The following is a 24530-nucleotide window of genomic DNA, read 5'->3' on the forward strand; positions in this document are numbered from 1 at the left end:
AAAAGTTTAAACCAAATTGTTTTGGATTTAGATTGAAAAATAAAAAAACCGAATTAAATATGGTTTAATTTGGTTTATTAGTGAAAGCCAAACCAAAAATGAACTTTCACCCATAATAACGACGAAATAGCTACGACTTGACAACCGCGCCTGTCAAAAATAGCGATGATCTGGGGCTATAGTCAAGCCGTTGCTAATTTTTTTACCAGAAAAAATTTTATAAATAGGCGAGGAACTAGGTGCGGTTTTGTCGTCTAGAAATTAAATATTTTGTCGTCGCTAAGCTGCCGCAAGATCATCGACAATTTTTAAAAAAAGGCGCCTAACATTTCTTCTTCACAACCTTTTGACCGTTGCAATATTATCATATTTGTGTAGTGATACTCTTCGATGTCAACCCATTAAAGCCGCCTAATCATCACCAAATAATACATAACGCCCGTTGATTATTAATTAATATATATTATACTTATAGTAATATTACCATTAAGATATAATAATTAAATTATATTACAATATAGTTTACAAAACTAAGTTTTATTACAATATATAATAAAACTATATAGATATAATGTATAGAAGAAAAACTAGTTACTACCATGTACACGTAATGGAAAGAAACCATACTATCGATATGGCTTCCATGTCATCAATACTAATAATTGATTATGCTTTCTTCCCTTGTTCTTATACCCTGATAAGTTGTCGTGTGCTGGAAATCATTGACAATGTATAAAAGCACTGCATGGAATGTGAACACCTCATTAGCATGAGCATTAAAGACAAAAATCCCTTCATCCCACATATTTCTCAAATCCTCAACAAGAGGTGCAAGATATACTGATATTTATGACATTCCTAGGTTCTTTAGGACCCGGGATTAAAAGCAAAAATTTAATTTACTTATGTTCCATGCACAACCAAGGAGGAAAATTATAGATGACTAAGAGTACCAAGATACAAAGGCTTTTTAGAAGCCTTTGCCAACAAGTCAAAAACATGAAGACATTTGTCTAACTCATCCGCGACCCCTCCTTCATCTCATTAACACAATCTAAATCCTTATTGATAACCTCTTTATTAGTCTCCTACTTATTATTATTTTTCACCTTTTGAACAACCTTCTTCTTTGTGCACATTTTGTTGTAAACTTACTCCTCATCATGCCAAACTCAAACATGTATTGAGGCCTAAACCCGGCCACGTCAAAGTATATGCACATTAAAGATGTCAACATTATCGATCTTTGATACATTAACATACTTAACTTATTGTTCATAAAACCAATTCCCCTTGTCCTAACTTGATCTCCGATAGTAATATCCACAAATTCTAGCATTTCAATGCTACCATTCATCCAAGAATGATCTTTTGTAATTGCAAGTGACATTAAGAAAAAGACTTTTACATTAAATTTCCTTATATCGAAAATAGAAATACATCCAAGAACTAAGTAATACTAGGCATTCTAGTAAAATTACAGAATAAGGTTTTTTTTTCAAAACTTACTCCTAAAAAGTAAGTCTTGAACGAGTAACTAGACATATGGAGATGATGCTTTAACTTTTAATTCATCCAATCATGTATGAATTGCAAACAAATAACTTATATTCACCACTAACAAAATTAATATTCATATTCTTTGTCCAAATTTGGTCCATTCATTATCCTAATTAACCTTAATAAATCAAAATTAGTACACACAACACACAATTTGTTCATCCACGTCAAAATAACATTGAAAATGAAAATAACATGGAAAATGCCTTTCGACATAAAGATTAAAATAAGTTTGAAGAAAGTAGTATATACTACATTGGGCGAGTAATATAATTAGAGATGACAAAAAACCTATAAGTCGAGGTTTTACTGAACCACAATATATTATTGATTATATGTTGCAATTCTATGGACTTCGCAACATATGATTAGTTATATGCTTCGTTTTGTTGGAATCGCAACATATATCATTTTTGGAATTCAAAAAGTATTATTTCTTATTTACACTTGTTCTTATACCCTAATAAATTGCAGCATGTGTTATCATGTGGTAGATAGCCTTTTTCAACTAATGACTCAACAAATGCAATAGAAATTCGACACTTTATGCACCAGAATCTAGATTCAACCCTATCGTGATTAGACTCTTATTTTGAGTGATTTTACGTTGATGTTAATTTTACAGTTTTGAGATGACTACTAGCTATAAAAGGTGTACACATAAATAAAACTCTAAGTTTCACTGCTAATGTAAAACAATTTTGACTAAGATTTCATACTAATACATAGATAAAATTATTGGGAAAAAGGTCACATGGAAAACAAATGTTACAATGACAAACCAATATGTGGAAGTATTAAGAAGATAATAATGAAACCACATCATTTAACTTCATTTAGTTGATATGTAGAAATGTCAGATTCACATAAATTTACTGTGTTCATCAACAATTTATTTTTTTTATTTATTGCAAAATATCGTATTACTTCAAAATAATAACAATTAAAATTTTATTTATCTCACATGTTTTGGTAGTATCCTACAGATTTCAATTCGTATAATTGGTAGAAACATGTGCATCATAACATGACAATCATGGGATTTCATGCTTCCTAACTTCAACTTACCATTATGAACACAAATCTTTTCATGTTGGATGAGTGCCCCAACGGATTCTTAACTCACAAAATGACAGCTTCTCTTTCCTGTACAATTTGTAGCAACTTGGAGGCAAATAATTCTTATCGTGACTCATCTTCTTTATCCTATTAAATTTTTTTTTACCCTTTCCCTTTTTACTTCCACCTTTTTCTTCATCTGTATTTCTTTTCTTACTCACCATAACCTATGACCACAACTCAAGCTGAAGACTCTTATATTTAAATGAATCTCACACGGCCTTGACATCCTTTGTCTTACTCGAATTTTTCATGAGCGTCCCCAAATATGGCATCATATACATTTTACTCTATATGCAAAATTTCGAGGCCTTGCCTAACTTGTAGATCTATCCAATATGGCAGCTTCTAAAAGATTGATTCTTTCTTCCATAGTCGGTCTTAACACCTGATATTTCCCAGTTTCGCTAAATACTTGGTTGTAAACCTCATAACTAGTTAACAATCGACAAGCTACAAAGTCTTTAACCACCCCGTTAAATTCCTTTTTCTTCTTACGATATCGGTGATCACGTGAAAGGTACTTTGATGGTGGATGAATATATGTTTGCACTTAGGAATCCATGTAGATTCCATGTCTTCGACACATATAAGGCATACTTTTTCCTCTTTGTTCTCATACCCAAAGAAGTTTCCATATGCCTGAAAATCGTTAATGGTTCATAAAAGCATTGTATGCAATGTGAACACCTTATTAGCATGTGCAATTTTCATCGAGCATCTTTCTCAAATCCTCAATGAGAGGTGGAAGATATATATCTATCTCATTCCCAGGCTGTTTAAGACCTGAGATTAGAAGAGAAAGCATCATGTACTTATGCTTCATAAAAGCCAATTAGGAGGCAAATTATAAATGACTAAGAGTACCGGCCATGTACTTGTTGACAATTAAGATTGCCAAATGGGTTCATTCCATCCGTATAGAGTGCGAGCCTTATATTACGATCTTCATCTCCAAATGTCTTATGCAACATATTAATAGTCGTCCACTCAAGAGAATCATCTCGGTGCGTGAGAAAATGACCTTTCTTCACTCTATATGCATACCACCTCAAATTTGACGCATCTTTCCTTAAAGAAAAATAAGCGCTTGCATCTAGGCATTATTAGAAGATACCACAAGACCTTAGTCGTAGGTCCTTTAGAATCTTGAGCTGCTTTACACTTGTAACGCGATAACTCACACTATGGACACTCTTCTAAGTTATCATTTTCATTCGTATACTTTACATAATCACTCGGACACACATGAATCTTTTGGTACTCTGAGCCAAAAGGACACATGAGCCTTTTGGTTCATCTCCATCTGTAAGCATCTCATCTAACGCTTCTAATAACATTGTGAAACGAGTGTCACTTTTATTTAACTTTCACTTAATATTGAAAATTATCAACATGGCTATTAGTTTGGTGAATTTTGTACATCCTGGACACAAAGACTTTTTAGAAGCCACAGTCTACAAGTCAAAAACAAGAGGACGTTTTCTTAAACCATCCTGAACCCCCTCCATCATCTCATCAACTTATAATATATCCTTACTGACATTCTTTTCTTATTCTTATACCCATTTGAAGGTTGATAGGGGGGGTGTGAGTAGAGAGTATGCTTGTTTAAAATTTTTCCTTTCAAATGTTAGTTCAAGAACTTGTGAGACCTTTCAAATAGTTTTCTGAAAACTGTTCAACGTCGAATAACAAATCCAAAACCTAAAGTGCAAATATAGAATTAGACAAAACAAGAGATTTGTTAACGAGGTTCAACTATCAATTGCCTATTGGGTTCCTTTCCAACCTTTAAGATTCAATGCCTTTTATTAATGTACCCTAGGTCATTAAGAACATCTCTCTATCTTGTCTCACCACGTTCTTCGCCTTGAAGAATGATCTACAAGCTCCCTTAATAAAAAATCTAAACCCAATTTCATAAAAGAAAAAACAAATGAAAACTTCTATAGTATTCTAAGACTTTAAGGCATGACTAAAATTATGAATCTAAGGCTCTTGAACTCTAAATCCTATTAAAATTATATAATGTGTTATATGCTGCATTTCTATAAAACCGCAACATATACTCTTTTGTCTAATTTTTTATATATCACTTTTATGCTTCATAATTAAAAATTGGCATTATACATCACGTAATAGATAACTTTTTCCACTAGTAACTGGCGATCACATAGCGGCAAACTCGTGAATGACCCTTTTTTATATACTTATTATTTTGAAAAGTTCTGGCAAACACAAGGCAACCAACCCCTTTTAGCTTTTTTTTTCATATTTTTATAAGTTTGTTTGGTTGCCAAGTGGTTGCAGTTTTAAAATGATTATACAGGGTTTTTTTTTTTTTTTGCATAGAAAAATTCATCTATAAACAAATAAATGCAACTCATATTTTTAAGAATATATACTAATTTTTCTATAAATATACTCCGAAAAAACCTTTTCACCAAAATTACTCTTAGCACTGCAAAATATAATTTGAAAGTATGTTTTATTTTAATCTTATTTTAATGTTTTTTATTTAACATAATAATTTATTTATTTAGAACATGTTTATTTTATTTTTTTGGTGTGTTAATATGAAACTAATATAATTATAATATTGTACGAATTTTCTAAATTTAGCTAGTGATATGTGTATGATTTTTAACATTGTTAATTGAGAAATATTAATATTATTTTGTGCTAAATATTTAATAATAATATAATTTTTAGTATGGATTTGTTAAATAATGAAGTTGGTCGTGTAAATGACGATTAAAACTAGATTTTACAACTTTAGATTTAAAGAGAGATTAGAAGAGTTTTTGAAGTTTGCATAGAAAAACAACAAGGATCCTTGAAAGAAGTGCGGAACTATTTGAATAGAACTCCAGATATAGTGATAGATCATTTGTTGAAAAGGAATTTGTTTAAAGCTGCTGCAATTAGAAATTTAAATATAAATATAGGAGATGTTTCCAAACACCTTTTCTGATCGTTTCTTCCATGGGGTGAAAATGCCTCTTAAATCCTTAATCTAGATAGTTATAGGACATGCTCCAAGCTATGAAGCACCTATATTCTATCATGGTTGCGAATCCAGAACAACTCAAATGTTAGACATATGATATATGACAAGTTTAACGATAAACTTGTGCATGCCTAAGAGATTGTATGTCCATCTCTGTTAATTAGGAAAGTGAATTTTCAGAAATGAAATAACATGCCAAACAAATTTTATGATACGAAAAACAAATATCAGTACTGGAAACGGTTGGTGTTAATGGTTGCATGATATAATCCGAGAGCAGTTTCATTATAGTCTTCTTTGTCCTAAATATACAACAAATAAAGGTTTTGTTGGAGTGGTTAAAAAGTATAACATTTCTTAATGGTGATGTTTCTAATTTGCAGGGAACATCGACATCGAAAAACATTCAATCTTTAGGATGAAGAGTCACTATTGTCATATGTTCATGCAATGACTAATACTTGTTGCGTTACATGAATTGCTTCCACTTAGGTTAGATGTTTTATCAATATTTATTTAATTATGAAAAGGAGAACATATAAATTCTACATGATACAGATTGTTATATTGTTTAAACATATGTCTTACGCAACTCGGAGAAGTGAATCCATTTTATGAGAATTGTTGGTATAAGTCTAGAATGTTCTATATTTGATTGTTATATTTATAATATTCTACATCAATACTAGTTATTAATATGTCGTACAAGAAAATATTTTAATTCAACGGTTCAAAAAAATCGTTAGTGACATTATTTGATTGTTATATTTATAATATTCTACATCAATACTATTTATTAATGTTTTGTGTATAGGGTATACACACATTTATTTAACGAACATTTATGATATTGAAATATTAAAACAACTTGTTAAAGATCCATTGAATCACGTATGCATATATGATTTGTTATTATGTGAATGGTTATAGATTTTATAGTATCTCTCATGCATATAAGAAAGCAATAGAACGTGGTGGTGTTTGTGGAAAATCAGATGGCAATAGTCCTAATGAAAAAACTTAAAACACTAGCAACCGGTTTGCAAGGTAAAATTGAGACAATTTGAGGACACGACCGAAGAATCCGCATTGCGAGATACAATATTGTTGGATGACTTTATAAAGCAAGATGTTTGACAATCCGTGAATCATGAGTTGCGCGCTATAACCAGAGAGTCACTTGAGCATGCATGCTAGTTTGGATAATCAAGAGCAAGAGACTGATGAGAAATCAACAAAGAAACAATGTTTTCCGATGATGACATCAATCATCACAACGAAGAACACAATAGCGATAGTTTTCATAGGTTATGTTTGGGAATAATAATTTCATTTGAAAATTTATAATTGGCTGAAATTTAGTATTTTGGCAAATCAAAAAATTTAAATTCGAATTTGAGCCAATTTCGCCATTGTCTTAAAAGTAGTTGAAGTTGAAGATTTGTGAGTGACTTCTCAAACCTTGTTATTCTCATATTCTTTATTTATGAATTCATAATTGAAATCTATAATTAGAATTGAAATACTTGTTTCCAAACACAACAACAATAATTATTAATATGTATTGTTTAGTTAATATTTTCTTTTTCTTTTTTATAAATGGTTTTAGGTTATTATAAAATTTAGAACTGTTTTTGATAAATTTTTTAAAAGACAAGCTGGCGGCTAGCTAGCCTATGACCAGAACGTGAGTAGAGGGTGGTCGCTAATTAGCGACTAGATGATGGTTGCCATTTGGTAACTGGGTAGACATGAATAATTGAGAAACGGTTCATTTTCTTCATTTTACAAAATTTACTTTTTCATCTCCACTCCAAATTTTCTCCCCTTTTCCTGTTATGAAACACCTACTATTTCTTCCGATTACACCTTGTCGAATCATGATCTTAACACATCTAAACACCTTCAGTCAACCACCATTCAAGGTTACATTTTTACAAAAACTTTTTTTTGGTGTTATTTATGATTGTTTTTTTTTTTTGTTTTTTTTATATATCAAGAATATGGAGTTTTGTGGATTTTTCTGCTAATTTTAAGGTGGGGCGAAGATGGTGGGTTAAGGCTTGGGGGTTTGGTTATGGTTTGGTAGGGAAGGGGCTTACATTTTAATATGTGCATTTGGTGGGGATAGGGGTTAATGGCTAGGGTTTATTTTAGGGGTCGGAGGGGGTTTTACTTGGGGTTGGGCTTAGGTGGTAGTGGCCGGTGGTCAGGTGTTGGTGATGCAGCGGTGGGTAGGGTTTGGTAAGTGTGGGTAATAGTTTAATTAGGGTTGGTGGGCTAATTTGGGTGGTGTTATGCGGAGAGATTGGGGTGGTGTGAATGGGTTTTGTCATTAATTTGTTGTTAGTTGATTTTTTTGGAATGTTAAGGATTGTTGTGTTGTGAATTATTTTCTAAATATTGTGAATATTAGGATTAGTAATTAAAAATTCATAAATATGGAGTAATAAATGCTTGTTAATTCTGATTTGTAATTAATTGTTAGTTGATTATTTGAGGATTTAAGAATTGTTGTCTTGTGGATTATTTACTAAATATGATGAATAATAGTGATTATTTAACGAAAATTGGTCTTGTGAGAGACTGTCTTACCGTGAGAAAAATAGCCTAACCGCCCCGATTATAATTTTTTACAATACACGATTAGTAATTGATAAACTTGAGGTCATAATTGATACCTTTAAGGCTAAAATTAATTTCTTTTAAAAATTACCACTTTATGTATAATTGATCATTTCAACATTTGAATTGATCTCTTTAACGCCGAAATTGAAAACATTAAAAAGATCATAATTGACTCATTTAAGGTTATAAAGTTGTAAATAGAATTTAATGACTTAAAAGTCAAGATTGATCACTTTTATATTAAAATTTTAAATTTTTTATTTTATTGATCCATTTAAAGTTTCCTTTAAGTTGTTGATCACTTTATTGTCAGATTTTTTCCCTTCGAGGTCAAATTTGATGTTTTTTTTTTTCACAAAAACTTGCAATGAATAGTCTCATATTTAGATCGTCCATATAGCCAGCCCAAAGCCAAAAATTGAAAATAAAAATAGCGGTCTTCTAGAATTTAAAGAATAAAAATTTAAGTTTAACCTTAAAGGTATCAATTTTGAACATAAAGGTATCAATTTCAACTTAAAGCAAATCTTAATAGATAAATTAAAATAAAAATTTTCAATTTTGTTGTTAAACTGATCAATTTCGACCTAAATATGGTTCTTTTTCACAATTTCAGAATGGATGTAATTGAATGGTATGATTCTATGGATGAATTTCAAACAACAAATGAATGGTCAATAATACTATCAATAATAGTGTTAAAACATATCACAGTAAAAGTATTCTTATTCGATTCAACATGATGGTTCTAATAGAACATAAGAGTACTTGTACTCTTTAGTCATCGATCAATAACAGCGTTATTGCTCTTCCCCCAACAGTTTCTACTCATAATGGACTTGGAAATAAAGTTGTAGGTGTACTGTTTGTTCACTCTAGATGTGAAGGCGGAAGAAGTGTCGATCTCGAGCTTTGTTTGCCAATTGACTTAATGAAAGCTCTTGAAGATAATCAAGAGTTCATGGCTCCTTTGTTATAAAAAATTTCAATTATGATCTAAAAATGAGCAATTCAAACCTTAAAGTTATCAATTATGATAAGTTATAACTTATAAAAAATCAATTTTGATCATAAAAGTATCAATTATAACCTTAAATTGATCAAGTGCAGATCTCATATTGAGAAAAACTACAATTAGGCTGATTGAACTATTCATTTCATATTGCGACCGTCGCTCGCAAGAGCGGTTATTTTTTTAAAAAAAATTGATTATGGGTCATCCCGTTAGTACTCGCCTCGGTATGAGGTGAACAATTGTGTGTTTTTTTAAACATCAATTAGTATTTGTTATTTGTGTTAGTAATTAGTAGCTAATTGATTATTTTCTGATGTGGAGGATTATTGTGTTATGGATTGTTGGACATACAATTTGAAATACGTCTATGTATATTCATTTTGAATATGTACGTACTTATAAATGGCAAGAATGCTATTTTAGAAGGATCTCATGATAGACTCGAGTAACATTTTTTGCTATACCAAGGACTAGGTCTGAAGGAGCGACGATTAAGATGCATATGCCAGAATCAGGTTTTGGGCTTATGCCTACTACATCTACTTATGACCAAGCTGATAAGTTATTTGATGCCCTATATGTCAACCCTAACATCGATGAACAAGCATCAGATGTGCTCGTTTTAGAGCACATTTTTGACCCCGTTGTAGCGTCAAGTCTTGCGATTTTAGATTGATAATATGCACTTTACGCGTCATTTCACCTTGTTCTTATCTTTAGGTTGTTTTAAAATTATTTAAGATGTTTTTGAAGAATTCAAAGTCAATTGCGTGTGTTCGAGGCTTAGACACTCTCATAAAGGGTTATCGGAGTTTTGACACTCATTCCAAGTCACTCTCGCGATCCCCGCAATGTTTAGAGACCCTTATTCACTGCGACAAAGCTCTAAAGCAAAGATCTAAGGCAAATGGAAATGCAACACTCAAAGTTTGCAAACATATGTCACTAGAAGGGGCGAATAGAGGACAATTCGAGCAAACAACAAGCCATTAAAGTGAATGAAATACAAATTCGGGCGAATGACCCTTAGGACTCAACGACTTGGCTCAAAACTTACTATTTTTGTCGAATCTTCAATCATTCAGGCAAATGGATTTGGTTTTGGGCGACTAGAACTACAATTTGGACGAATGGATCCTAAATGAGCATCAATTCTTGATTTGCATCAAGATTCGGGCAAATGGTCCCCTTTATTCGGGCGAATGGCCCTTTTTTTACGCATTTGATTTTCTTGTTAAGCCAAAATAGAAGTGCATTTTTTGGCTTTCAAGACACCTTTGTTTAAAAGGGTTTATATACCCAATTTCTGAATAAACCCTGATCGATCATCCATATTAACCCTAATACATTCTCTAGTATAGTTTTGTTTTGCTCTTAAGCTTTCCTTAGTTCTTTAAACCCTAGTTTTCATAGTTTATGCTTTTAATCTTTGTATTTCCAAGTTTCTACCTTTTAGCTTTGGATTTCAATCTTAGTTTATGAATCTTCACTACTTATTGTAGCATCAAGTTTGGTTTTTGAGTATTAATCTCCTATTTATTTTTGAGTGCATTTATTGTATTTATTCTCTTGCTTTGCATTTATCGCTTACCTAGAACAGTAGAATTCACTAAGTTTTATTACATTAGATTTTGCTATTATAGTACACAACTCCTTGGATCCTAAAGAGTTACGGTAAATTTCTTTCTTTCTCTCTTTGAGTTCAAACTAACCTTATCTGAGTTACAAATTAGCCCCAAATGCATGTCCATGCTATAATTCTTAGTTCCTCACTTACACATGGCCTAAGTATTAATCATATCAAAATATAATGACTTTTTCAATCATGTAATCCAACTACTCCCACTGAGGGACAGACTGAGGCAAGTATTGTCTTTATAACCATGATTTACGGCGATGCTTCACAAAGTTCAAGTTAGAAAGATTCAACAATATAGTAAAGGATTACTCATGTCTAAGGAATCCATCAAAAATGTTTTCAAGATTCGATTATTATTATAAGAATCATGGTCAAGTCTCAGCAACATACCCAATATATATATATTTACCCGCATAATTGAATAAACATCTCCATGTTTTCATATTGTAAGGAACTATAATATCATACAATATGGATTAGTCACTAATCACTTGAGTCCTACTCTTGTGATAAACTAGGGACTATGATAGATTATGATTTTGGTTCAATTTTTAGGTATCTAATTCTCAAAACGTCTCCGAGACTCCAACTATTTATTACTAAACCAAGAATAAATGTAAATTAAATTTATTTATAAACAAAAAGAAACTTGTCTTTACAACTAAATAACTAAAAAGGTAGCATTTAAAATAACCTGCCTTTATGTCTAATCCCCATACACCTTGTAGGACACTTATGCTTAGGCTATCGTATTGGTTTAGTCAAAGAATATGCAACATTATCATCAATATGAACATTACAGACTATTACATCTCCTCAATTTAGACTAAAGATAAAACCCGATTGAGATCGAGAATTGTCTATTTATTTGGAGGCTCAAGGCCATTTAGCGAAGTCTTGACGGAATAATTGGTCTACTAGTCCTTCTTATAGGAGCAACAAGAGATGATTTTAACTCGGAGGTAGAAACATCGCATGATTTATCATCAAATGGGATGGTAGGAGGCATTTGACTTGAATTCAATCCCTCCAAAACATTTTTCATGTCCGGTCGTTTCTAACAAAGTGTGAACTTCATCTAGTGTTACTCTTCTCAAACTTCTTCGACAAATGTTTTTCTCCTAATTGTTTTCTTAAAAAAAATTCTTTTCAAGGAAAACACTGTCACGAGCAACAAACACTTTGTTTTGCTTTGGTTGTAGAAGTAATACCCTTTTGTTTCTTCAAGAGATACCATAAAAAAACATTTATCTGATTTTGGTTGAAGTTTATCCCAATGGAAATATTTTACATAGGTTTCACAACCCTAAATTCTTAAAAATGACATGAAGGAACTTTTTTCGCCCATATCTGATGTGGTGTGTTTTCAACCACTTTAGATAGAATTCTGTTGGGTGAGAATGCAGCTGTTTCAAATGCATTACCCCAGAAAAAAATATAGGTAACTCTACAATAGACATCATACATCGAACCATATCAATTAAAGTTTCATAAGTCCTATTAGATACACCATTAAGTTGAGGAGTACCTAGAGGTGTCCATTGTGACAATATGCCACAAATTTTTAAGTGATCATCGATTTCTTGGTTTAAATTTTCACCACCATGATCTGATCAGATTGCCTTAATTTTCTTAACAAGTTGGTTTTCAACTTGATTTTGAAATACTTTGAACTTTTCAAACGATTCTAATTTATATCGCATAAGATTCGCAAATTCTTCTTATATGAAACGGTAAACAGTTCCAAAGATAAGTAGAGAATCCACTTAGTAATATCATTAATGTATTGCGATCTAAATTTAGTGGTGAATATATATTTAAGAGTTGATGATTATTTGAAAGGAAATGATTTTTTTTCACAACAAACTCCTCCTAGAATACCTTAGTTAAATAGTGTTTTTCTAATAGATATAGTTGAATTAATGATAAGTTTTACTAACCTTTTAGTGTCCTTTGAGGAATATGCTCTCGAAACTGCTATATTTTTAATAAATAAAAATTTTTCCAAGGTTCATATAAATAAAATACTTTGTCCAAGATTGTAGATAAAAAACCATATAAGTTAGGAAATGGAAGATTTTCTAGTTTATCTTTTCTATGTGTTTGAGGTTTAAAAATTTAACTGTTCTTAATGTCGATAAGTATTTCTTTTTATGTTATCCTTAACAAAATGATTAGTTTATAACCCTCGTTAGATGAAACTTTTAGTTGTTAAGAAAGGTACTTTTTCTACATAAGTTTTTCCATTTGAAAAAGCAAGAGGCAATACTATGTTTCTCAAAGAAGGTCGAAAGATACAATAAATGCGTGTGGATCGCTGCGTGTAAAAAGCAGAAATACTAATGCCAATGTTAGTTTATAGTTGAAGAATTGTAATTTAGTGCGTGTGAAAATTCTCAAATATTTGTTAAAAAGTAAACTGCTTATGTTATTGCTCTGCATAATTCTAAGGAGACCAAGAAACATATCAAATAGGTATATCGATTACATACTGACTGAATTTTCTAAATAAATGATTATAATACACGAAGAACCTAATAACTATGAAAGTGTCTTGCTGTGTCAAAACTTTGATTAAGTTTGAAATAACATTTATTTCCAAAAATACAATTAGTGAGATCCATTTGTTAAAAAATGAATTGGATTAAGCTAAATAAAAATGAACCAAATTGATAAAAATTATAATTGGAATAAATATAACAAAAACTAAAATTAAATCATAAAATACATATTCGATTCTTCTTACTAATCCCATTTACTTTGAGAAACTATTCACTCATTCCTCTTAATATATATTTTATTTTTCATCTTTAAGTTAAAACATAGTCAAGTAAGATCTTATTTGATTTGTCTCAATGCAAGGATTATTAATATCAAATTTTCATAATTTTTAATTAAGCATAATTAGAAATACTAAGGGTTTAAATGGTGCCTCGACAAATATGAAAAAAAGTAAATGGGACTAATAAATTGAATAAGAGGAAATATAAATTAGATAAAAATTTTAATAATTCAAATGCAAAGGCTTGGTTTAAATATGATAATATGTTTGTCCTTTTTGAACTTAATTAGCTATAAATAAGACCATAACTCTTCCAATTCACAAAAGTTATGAGCCAAGTTCTACAATACATACATGAGAGTTCAATAACTATATGAAATAAATACATATCACTCTCAAGTTCAAACCTTTTCCTAACTTTTTATCTTCTTTTTATCAACTACTACTTACCAAAACACCTTATCCCACATAACTAGACCTAAAAGGTTTAAGCAAAGAGTCAAGATGCTACCACCTAATATCTTCCGACCTCTTAAGAAGATTACAAGATGTTCATAATCACTAAGCACTCCATGTTAGTAATCATGACAATTGAAACATTAGCAATTTCACCCATTTGTGATTGAATTGCAATTTCTTTTAAGCTTTAATCCTATCATAAACGTTAATTAGTTAAACTCAATTACAACGTACATAACTAATGAAAAAATAAAAATATTTGATAGTTACTTTATGAACAAGATAGCACCCTGCACAAACACATAAAGACGAGATGAACCCCCTTAGACATACACTTCACCAACTAGATCACAATCCACGATCTTGTTAAGTAGGGCCCACATCGCCTCTATCGTCCCCCACCAATTTTCGGAACACAATTGGTGCGCCATGCTGTGGGTATAAAAGCATCAATACTGTTGGTGCATGTTGATAAGATGAGGCCAATGTAAAGGAGAAGCGTCGTAGTAACGTAATGAGCACAAGCTTGGCTTGTACAATAGCAAGATTTTGTCCAATGCAAGTGCGAACCCCAAGACCGAAAGGAATGAAAGCAACCGGATGATTGGCTGCACGAGAAACACCATCAGCGAAACGTAGGGGATTGAAATCATTAGCGTCTTTCCCCCATATTGATTGATCATGATGAACAGCTAGGATTGGGACAAGTAGCTCAGTTCCACGTGGGACCCTACATCCACCGAGCTCAACATCATATTTTGCCCTTCTAATTGTTGCGATTGCTGGTGGGTACAAACGCAAGGACTCATTCAAAATCATGCTCAACTGCACATCAAGTCATAAAATTCTAATTACTAACTCCAACAAGATTAAACACAATTGGAATTTATATTTTGATAATAAAAACAACATGAATATGTGGATATATAATGATAATTCATAATCATATCATTGCAAGTCAATTCCTACTCTATATATCTTCATGCAAATAATTCAGGCTCCATCTGACATGAATTGAATATATAGTTTCTATTTTGGAGGGATTTCTTCTAAGATCATCAAAGAGCTACTAATATATTCCACCAAAACACAAGCTATAACTAGACGCACTGACGACATTATGTATCATGTCATATTGTCAGTTACTCAGTTCTACTACTTTCAATGAATGTTGGGAATTTGGGATTTAACTAATAAACACTATAAATTGCATATTAAATTGTTGCTAATTAATAATTGTGTATCATAATAAAATAATCATGCATGATTGTTAATCAAATAATGGATAACTCTAATTACCATTGTTTGCTTAATCTTTATTACAATTTTCACTCAAATATTACAATATTCACAATTAAAGTTTTTCTCTTAATATTTTTTTCATAATTTTTCTTAGTAATTTATTACACCTAAAGCGCTAAATGCTTCATGTATTTACTTAATTATTTTGGGATGAAATATTCATGTATGCAACCATATTGAGAAAATATTATTATGATGTATAGAATAAATTGTTTTTTCTATTATTTTTTCTAATTTCATTAATAATCATAGTTGTTTAAAATAGTTGTTTATAAATATCATTTTAACAACTTTACTCCTTTTATCATTTAAATATCCACCGTTTAAAAATTTCTCAAAAGTCATTCCATTTCTTAGTGGAGATTATTTTTACTCTATTTCATACATCATGATTTATGTATATCTTTATAATACATCACTCTTGTCATTTTTGAAATTTTGAAAAAAAAAAATAATTTAAAATTTTAGAACCTTTTCGTGTATTTTAAGATTCTTTATTCCGTCTCTCACAAAAATTTGCAGCAGGTAGCCATCGCTCAAGACTAGTATTACAAAACGTGTTTTTTATATTTCTTACTTCATACATTCCAAAATTGATGCAATATTATGATTTTTACCTTATTTTTCATCTCATTAAGTTATATTTAATTTTTAATTTATAAGTTAAAACACAGTAAACTATAATTTTGTTTGATTCATCTCTATGAAAAAAATTATTAATAATAATTTTTTATATTTTTCGAATTAATATATTAAAGTACATAAAAAATCAAACGTTGTGAGTAATTTGAAATGATAAAATATCTATCTTATTCAACTCAAACAGCTGGCTAACTAGTCAAGAAAGTAATAGATGAATTTTGTAGTTCCTTTCTCTATAATTTATCTTGTTTTTCTTTTAAATTCATTTATTAAATTTATCTCAATTCTATTATTATTTGTAATTCATCTTTATTTTTTAATTCTTATCCACACATTTAATTATATTTTCATCTTTCCCTAAATTTTCATTTTATCCGCTTTTTTAATTTTCCTCTTCGCAATGGGCAATTTTTATGACACAAGTATATTTAATTGAAATAGGGGAATAATAGATAACTACTTTAATCCTAAAATCATTAATTAGTAAAAGTATCCTATCTAACTAGTAATATTACTCCTATTGCTTAGACTAGTAGACTCTAGCACTACACTAACCATAGATAGACAAAACTTTTTCAAATTCAAGACATATGAGTTAGAAATACACCCAATTAATTCACCCTATTACTAGCTCTCATAATCTTGTTTAAAGTAACCTTAATTGTTTTTTTTTTATTTTACTGTAATTTATTATTTTATTTTACTACCTCTAATTTCTTTTATTTTTCTCATTCATTTTTTACGCAGATTCAAATGCGAATTTAAAAGTTAAATAACTTTAATTATGAATTTTTGAAAATTCTAAATAATTTATATTTAAAAACAGATATTAAAACAAATCTATTAAAATCTCACATGAATATATTTTTTCATATAGATCAATGAAAAATCATAATCAACGTTTAATACTAAAATTTATAAATTTTATTTGAGAAATATGCATGAAAACAGAGGGAGTAGTTGGTAAGGATTTTTTTGTCCAAAAAACCTTAAATGAATCATTTCTATAAGTCCATCCCCTACGCAAGTAGTTCCAAACGATTTTAATATTTATGTAAAATTAAGCGGAACTAATCGTGTGAATAGGAAAAACCAAGATAAATAGAGCCTTAACATATTAGGTAAAGGACATGAAAATTAATAAAGAAAAAAGTGTATAAAGACATAGACATACCATTTTTAGCTTAGCAAGATCATCCTTAGAAGGGATGTCACGTGATGTGCACACTCTTAAGACCTCCTCACGTGCCAGCTCTTGCCACTGTGGATGCATTGCTAATAACACAGTTGTCCACGTCAGCAGATTCGACGTCGTTTGTTTCCCAGCAAAGAAGAAACTCTTACATTCTTCGACAATATCATCAACGGTTATACTATTATTGCTTTGATTATCATTAATAATATAATTAGTGTTTGATAATTGTGGGGAATGATTTAATGAGGATGATAATGAAGAATTGAAGGCAATTTCTGGAGTGTCATTTATATCATTCTCTCTCATCCCAGCCTGGATCATTAGTCCCAGTAAATCCTTGGGCCCACCACTTCCTCCTTCCTCTGATCCAATATTATTATTATTATTATTATTATTATTATTATTATTATGGGCAATAATAAAATTATCATTAATAATATAGTTTTGATTGAAATTCTCTGATTTTCTTTTCTCAATCAGCTTTACTAATGATCTTCTAATCTCCTTTTCTAATCTCCAAGACTTCAAATTCCTCTTTGTTGGTAGAAACCTGTGTAACAAATTCAACCCATGTACAATATTAAGTGAGTAAAACAATATTAATTAATTATGGAAGTAAAGATCTAAACTAACTGTCTCACCGTGAAACTAGATTTATGGGCCGGTCTAATATACATTTTTTTTTTAAAAATGATTACTTATAACGTTAAAGTGATCACTTATAATTTTAATATACTTATTTTTTATAGTCTTAAAATTATTACTTATAACCTTAAAACGAATATTTATGATCTTAAAGTAATCAATTGAATAAATGGACTATTATATAGACTTGTCTTATGATGAGACGGTCTCATACAAGACGAGCTGTCTAAACTAACCATACATGCCCAAAACATTCGAAACAAAAATATTAGAGATAAATTATGTCTTTTTCACATAATTATTTTCTTATGAAATATGTCTTTTAAATAAACCAAGTAAATCTAAAAAAATAAAAATAAAAAATATGATTCAAAGGAAAAAAATTATATTGTAATCGGTCGAATTAACTAGAAATTGAAAGGGGTTTAATAATGAAGTGATAAACAAGATATTGATGTTGAACTAACTTGAACTTGTAACCTATGTATAACAAATGCATGGGTTAGAAAAATCATTACAAAATTTATTGTCAACACCTATTTACTAAGTAGCGCATAGATTAGAAAAATCGTTAAAATACAATTAATTCTTATTATATCATATGTTTGAGATATAAAAATGCATTGTTTAAATATTTTAAAGATCATTAGCTATTGGGTAATTTTCTTGAACTGTAATTATTTATATTTTTTAATAAAGCTCTTACAAACCAAAACAGAATTTTTTATTGAAAATTGTTGAGTATTATAAAATTAAATTATGAGCATTTTTATAAGTTTTATGGGTAAGCCTAACAATTAAGAATATTTATCTTTCACATCCAAGATAGAAGTTTAATTTTTACCCTTATGAAAATTACTTTTTCACTTACAGCCCTTATTTATAAAGATTTTCTAGTTCATTCTCATTTTTACTTTTTTTTTTTAAAAAAAGAGCATTTTGCAGTGTATGATAATGATCCTTGAGCCTAGGTAGTTACTTATATGAAGCTTAATAATAGTACAAAAATATCCACTTCAAATAAATGATAAACCATAATGAAAAGGAACCAATGAAAAGGAAGCCTTACTGAGAGAGGTCGGTGAATCTATGATTTTGGGTACAAGTAAGTTGATGATGATACGTGTCACCTTTCTTTTAGATAGATCATAAGGTCACTATATTCAGAATTACATATTCACCTTGTTTTAGATTGTGATTACCCAAATGTACAAATATTAGCCATCTTAATTTTTACATTTTATTACTTGTATGAGGTAGGTGGATTAGTGCAAGTTTTGTGGGTGTACTCATTCTAAATATTAATTGTAATTTTCTTTACATTTAACTTTATTTTTTTGAAATAATATTAACGATTTTTTAGACAATATCTAATTGATTTTGATTGATATTATGTTAATTAAGTATAAACGAAACTCAAAAATTTCAAACAAAAATGATAAATCCACGTCAAAACACTTACCTGAACACACTTATACTAGCTTATAAAAAATCAAGAACATGTTTAACCTCAGATTTAATCTGAAATATCATACCCAAAATTCGTGCGAAATCTGAATTATACACTAGTGCTTATTGTCATGGGCGTATCTTGATTCGTGCTGGCATGGGCCATGAAAAATGAATTAGTATGTTAATGTTCATTGTTTGAACCCCACGATGTTTTATGCGCTATGACAAAGGTGTTTCTAGCTAATTACACCATGCCAATGAGAGGTCACATAAAATTAGCCAGGTAATAAATTTTTTTCTGAATTCGCTTCTATTGTAACTCTTTGTGCAACACAAATTCTTATAGGAGAAACTCTCACTATGAGACGCGTTCTATAAATAGGGTCAAATTCATACAAATTATCAATATATGAACTCTATATGTTGAGGTCATTTCACAGGATTTCTCAATAGAGTAACTCTTTATACAAATAAAAAACACAAGTGAATAAAAAAAAAAAAAAAAAACATCCTAATAAATAAAGTGTAATAGAGAATACCTATAACCAGGAATGAGAACCTTTTGAAAAGCCTCAGCAGCAAGGATCATTTGTTGGCTTTGTAACTTAAAAATGGCTTTCCCTTGTTCATAGCTACTTCCAAATGTCATTCTTGTTATCACATCCTCTGTCAACCCCTGAAACCACTCTGAAACTTCGATTTCCACCTCTCTATCTCCTTTTTCCCTCATCATATGGTTCCACTTGTCTAGCATTTCCTCTACACTTTTTCCCACCATTGGTATCAACAACTGCATCCAAAAAAGTAAATTAAAAAACTAAATTATAACCCATCAAAACTAAATTTGTCATGTTTAATTATCGTGCAAAAAGGTTAATGTTTATGATGATCTAGAATGGTTTCAATACTAACTATATTTTCATCGATATCGATAAAAATTTAGAGTGATTTAAAAATTGATTGTGATTTTTTGTCGACTATTACATTTATAATGAAACTAACCTTAAGATTTTCCATGTGGAAGGTGGGAGTTATAATTTTCCGATGGTGCGCCCATTTCTCACCTTTAAGGCTAATTAGCCCATTACCTTCTACTTGTTTCATTAATGGGTTGGCTTCGATTTTCTCATACAATTCAGTTTTGGAACTAAAGATTTCTCTTATAAGATCTGGATCTGAGACAGTTAAGCGAGCTGTGGGTCCGAACCACACAAGAAATGTTGCACCTTTTTAAACGTACACAAAAAAATCTATGTTAAAAATCCAAAATATTTGAAATTTAGCAAAAGATAAAAAAAAGATTGCAATAAATATGTGGAAGTAAAAAGTAATGAAGCTTAACACGAAAGAGGAAATACCATACAACTTACAAGTTACAAGTAGCAAGTAAGAAGTTCGCAGGAAGAGGAAAAAAAAGCCATAATAACCAATAATTCAGAAATCAGAGAAAAGAATTAAGATAGTATATAAATTAAGACCCTACTTACCCTAGAGATACAAGGAACAAAGAAGAGGACAATTCAAGGCTGTGCCACTAAGAAAGAAACAAGTGGTACTAAACTTATGGGCTTATCAAAATTTGAGCTCCTTTAGTATCAGAAACACAGTAAAGAAATGATAGGAGGGAAGATCAAGGACAAGGAACTCTTAATAGGTCAATCATTATTAACCCCACAAACATTTTTCTTAAAAGATAAGTAATTTTTTTTACATTAATTTTATATTCTTATACTCAAGGTCCATAAAACAGATTTCGATGATACAATATTTACCCGACGTTGTAAATAAACTTGATTTGAACCCACGTAAAAAAATATTAATAATTAACTCCTCCGTTTCATGATACTTGCTACTAATTGTGATATATTCCACACAACATGTGACAATCAAGTGCGAGTATTTCAGAACAAAGGCAGTATGAAAAAATCAACATGATACAAGATTCGTTTTCAAGTCGATTCGAAATATTTGACACAAAATTAACCTGATAAGCTATATGAACACTCTAAATCTCTTGAATTTGTAATATGTTCAAAATTAAAGTAAGAATTATATATATATGTTGTACTAAATTTAAAAAGATTTAATTAGAACAAGAAAAAATGTTTTATTTTAATAAAAATCAATTAAGTTTGAATTTTAAGAGAAAAAGTGAGAAATTCAATGCTTTTGATAACTGAAATTAATGCTACAAATAGTTTTCAGCTGAAAGAAGGCTGCACTACCACAACAATAACATGTCAGAGTAAGGATATAAAACAGAGGAAGAAGACAAGTGATGATTATGAAGGATTTGGATGATGCAATAAAAAGTTGATTATACAAAATAATGTTTCAACAAAAAAAAAATTCTAATAAATAAACAAATCTAAGAAAGTACTCCTCCCCTTTCTCAAAAAGTTGTAAACTTTGAATGATTAAATTGAACAAAATACAAGTATTTTCTCAATGGGTCCAATTAGCAAAAACAACAAAAAAAAAGTTTCCTTTTATCTTCATACAATGAATTAAAAAATTATTTTTCTTGAAAGAATTTTTTTAAATTGTAAAATCATGTAATGCTTTCAAAATTAGTTTTATATACAAAATTTGAATAGGAGCTTTTAAATGTTGCTTAGTAATTCCTTTTAAATGTACAGAATTTTTTAGTAAAATGTTTGCATATATAACAAGAAGTTTAATTGAAAATTTTCACAAATTTCCTAAATACTAAACATAAAGGTTAAATCCTTTTGAAATTGAACACATTGAACAAATAAAGATTAAAAAAAAAAACAACAACAAAAAAGAAATTACCATAAATTTTTCTCCATTTATGGTAAAAAGAGAAGACTCTAGGAAGAATATTATGAGACAAAGGCATAGGATGAGAAGAAGCCTGCAACATGAGTTGAACAATTTCTTTGACATTGCCAATGAAAAATTGGTATGGAGGTCCTTTAATTCCCTGTTTGGCAAAATGAGACTCTATTTTTCTTGGTCTCCACCATAAAACTACCATTATTCTCATTGCTAAAACCCATAAAATCAATGATAATATTAATGATTTTGAGATCATTAAAATTCCCAATAACCCATAATCATCCATTTTGGTCTCTTCTTTTTATATCTCTTTTTTCTCTGTTTTTTTTTTTTTTTTTTTTTTTTTTTTTTTTGTTCTTGTTTTCCTCTCTGAAAACAGAGCACAACTGGTTATGAAGGGAGTACACTAATTTTCATATATGGATATTTTTTTATTTTTTATTTTTTTGGATTTAGAATTTTGGATGGGGTTTGGGGTTTAGGAGTTTGTTGTTCTTTTTTGTATTGGAAGAATGTGTTGTAGATTTTATGGTGCGCTTACTCTTTAATAGGGAGCTTGGCAAGGCCAACGGCGTAGGGGCCGCAATTGTATTTTTGAGGACCAACGAGGTTCAATTTTATATTGTATATTCAAGCAACTTTTTTACAACACTTTTACCCTTTGGTTCCACGAAATTTGTTGTATAAAAAAGTATGTTTTGTTGCGTTAAATTTATTACTATTTTACAAAAGAAAAAATTGTCCTAAGTAATACAATATTTCTTTTTTTTCCTATTTTAATACAAATATTGATTAACCATGTATAATATTAAATTTAAGATGAGTTTTCCACCAATATTTAATTTTACCTAAAACTTGTAATACGAGTTATTTATGGCAAAAAAAATTAATCAAAAAAACATCCTACCCTTCCATTTCCTCCATGTTGCACCCCTCATCATCTTATCTTATTTGGAGTATATATATTATTTTTTACAAATTAAGTTCTTGAATTAAAATAATTCTCAATGTCAACTTATCATGTAATTAAAATAACTATTATTTTTGTATAAATACAACTTTTAAAACCTACATCAAAATCACCAATTAATAACTATATACCTACCACTTCCATGAGTAAAATACAACAATAAATATATAATACATTATACAATGATCCTAAGAAATTGCCAAAGGAAGATAATGAAAGGTCGAAAAATATGCAAATTTGCATGTGGCTCGGTCATGTTGTCTGAAATAGATGAATTGTGCTTACTCTTACTAACTAAAAGTCTAGTATAGATTTGAGAATCGAGTTCAGTTGGAGTAAAAATCGGCATTTTATAAAAAGTTTTAGGATCGAATCTAATCTAGATCTATCGTGTAATAAAGAATAAGCATGGCTTGGTCTATATCTATATAATTTTTATTGTGCAATCTTTCTTAATCTTCTATTCACAAGCTTATTATCTACTCCACTTAGATACAAATATTTAAACATTATAAAAATTGAGTTTTTTTATCCAATTAATTAACTTTTAATACACTATTGTATTGACAATCAGGTCTCATCTCGTCTCATCCTCTACTCTTTTTACAAGTAAATATTTAAGGTTTAATTTTAACCTAACTTTCCTTTTAACTCATTTTACTTTATATTCAAAAAAATACGTTATCTTATTACGAATTCATGAATCTACATGTGTTTAACATTAAAATTAGCAATCACCTTCAAAAAAGATAGTTCATCTTTAATTTTTAAGTGAAAATCTTCATTCATGTTCTAAGACTCGAAGAGGTTCCTCTCATTCTTCAAAAGTTTAAGATAATCAAGCATGCCTTATTGACCATATAGAACTTTTTTCTTTACAATAATAGAACTAATTAATTAAACTAATCACAATTAATATAATCTTCCAAACAACATAAAAATACACATATTATTGGTAAAAAAATTCGGTTAAACTAATTCATGCGGTTTATACTCACAATTTAATTAAAGGGCATGAAACCGATCATGACCAATTTAGGCTCAAAATTTTTTAACTCAAACCAATAATCAATTTGAACCTTGACCGATCCAAATTGGTCATCTCGATATATAACTTTAAAATAAAAAGTTAATTTATTGTACATGCACATAATTTTAGGAATTCATATTTTTTGCAAATATTCCCTAAATGCTCATCCATCTATCAAAATTCAAAGAACAATATATCGGTTGCTATATTTGTAAGCTTGAAAATAGACCTAGGTTCAATTAATGCCATTGTTATCTTCCTAAGGAGCAAAACCTTA

At 29.8% G+C, this 24530-nt stretch overlaps 1 protein-coding gene across 1 annotated transcript; it reads right to left on the reverse strand.

Moving 5' to 3' along the window:
* Positions 1-13999: 13999 nt before the first annotated feature.
* Positions 14000-22815, reverse strand: LOC130824174 (cytochrome P450 734A1-like). Its single transcript, XM_057689071.1, has 5 exons — positions 22248-22815; positions 20454-20677; positions 19991-20241; positions 17334-17904; positions 14000-15040 (listed from the first exon to the last, which is right to left on the reverse strand). Exons 1-5 carry the CDS (start codon positions 22537-22539, stop codon positions 14582-14584), a joined length of 1797 nt encoding a protein of 598 aa, XP_057545054.1. The 5' UTR covers positions 22540-22815; the 3' UTR covers positions 14000-14581.
* Between the last annotated feature and the right edge of the window lie 1715 nt (positions 22816-24530).

This window comes from Amaranthus tricolor, chromosome 9 (genome assembly GCF_026212465.1).
Source record: "Amaranthus tricolor cultivar Red isolate AtriRed21 chromosome 9, ASM2621246v1, whole genome shotgun sequence".
Lineage (NCBI taxonomy): Eukaryota > Viridiplantae > Streptophyta > Magnoliopsida > Caryophyllales > Amaranthaceae > Amaranthus > Amaranthus tricolor.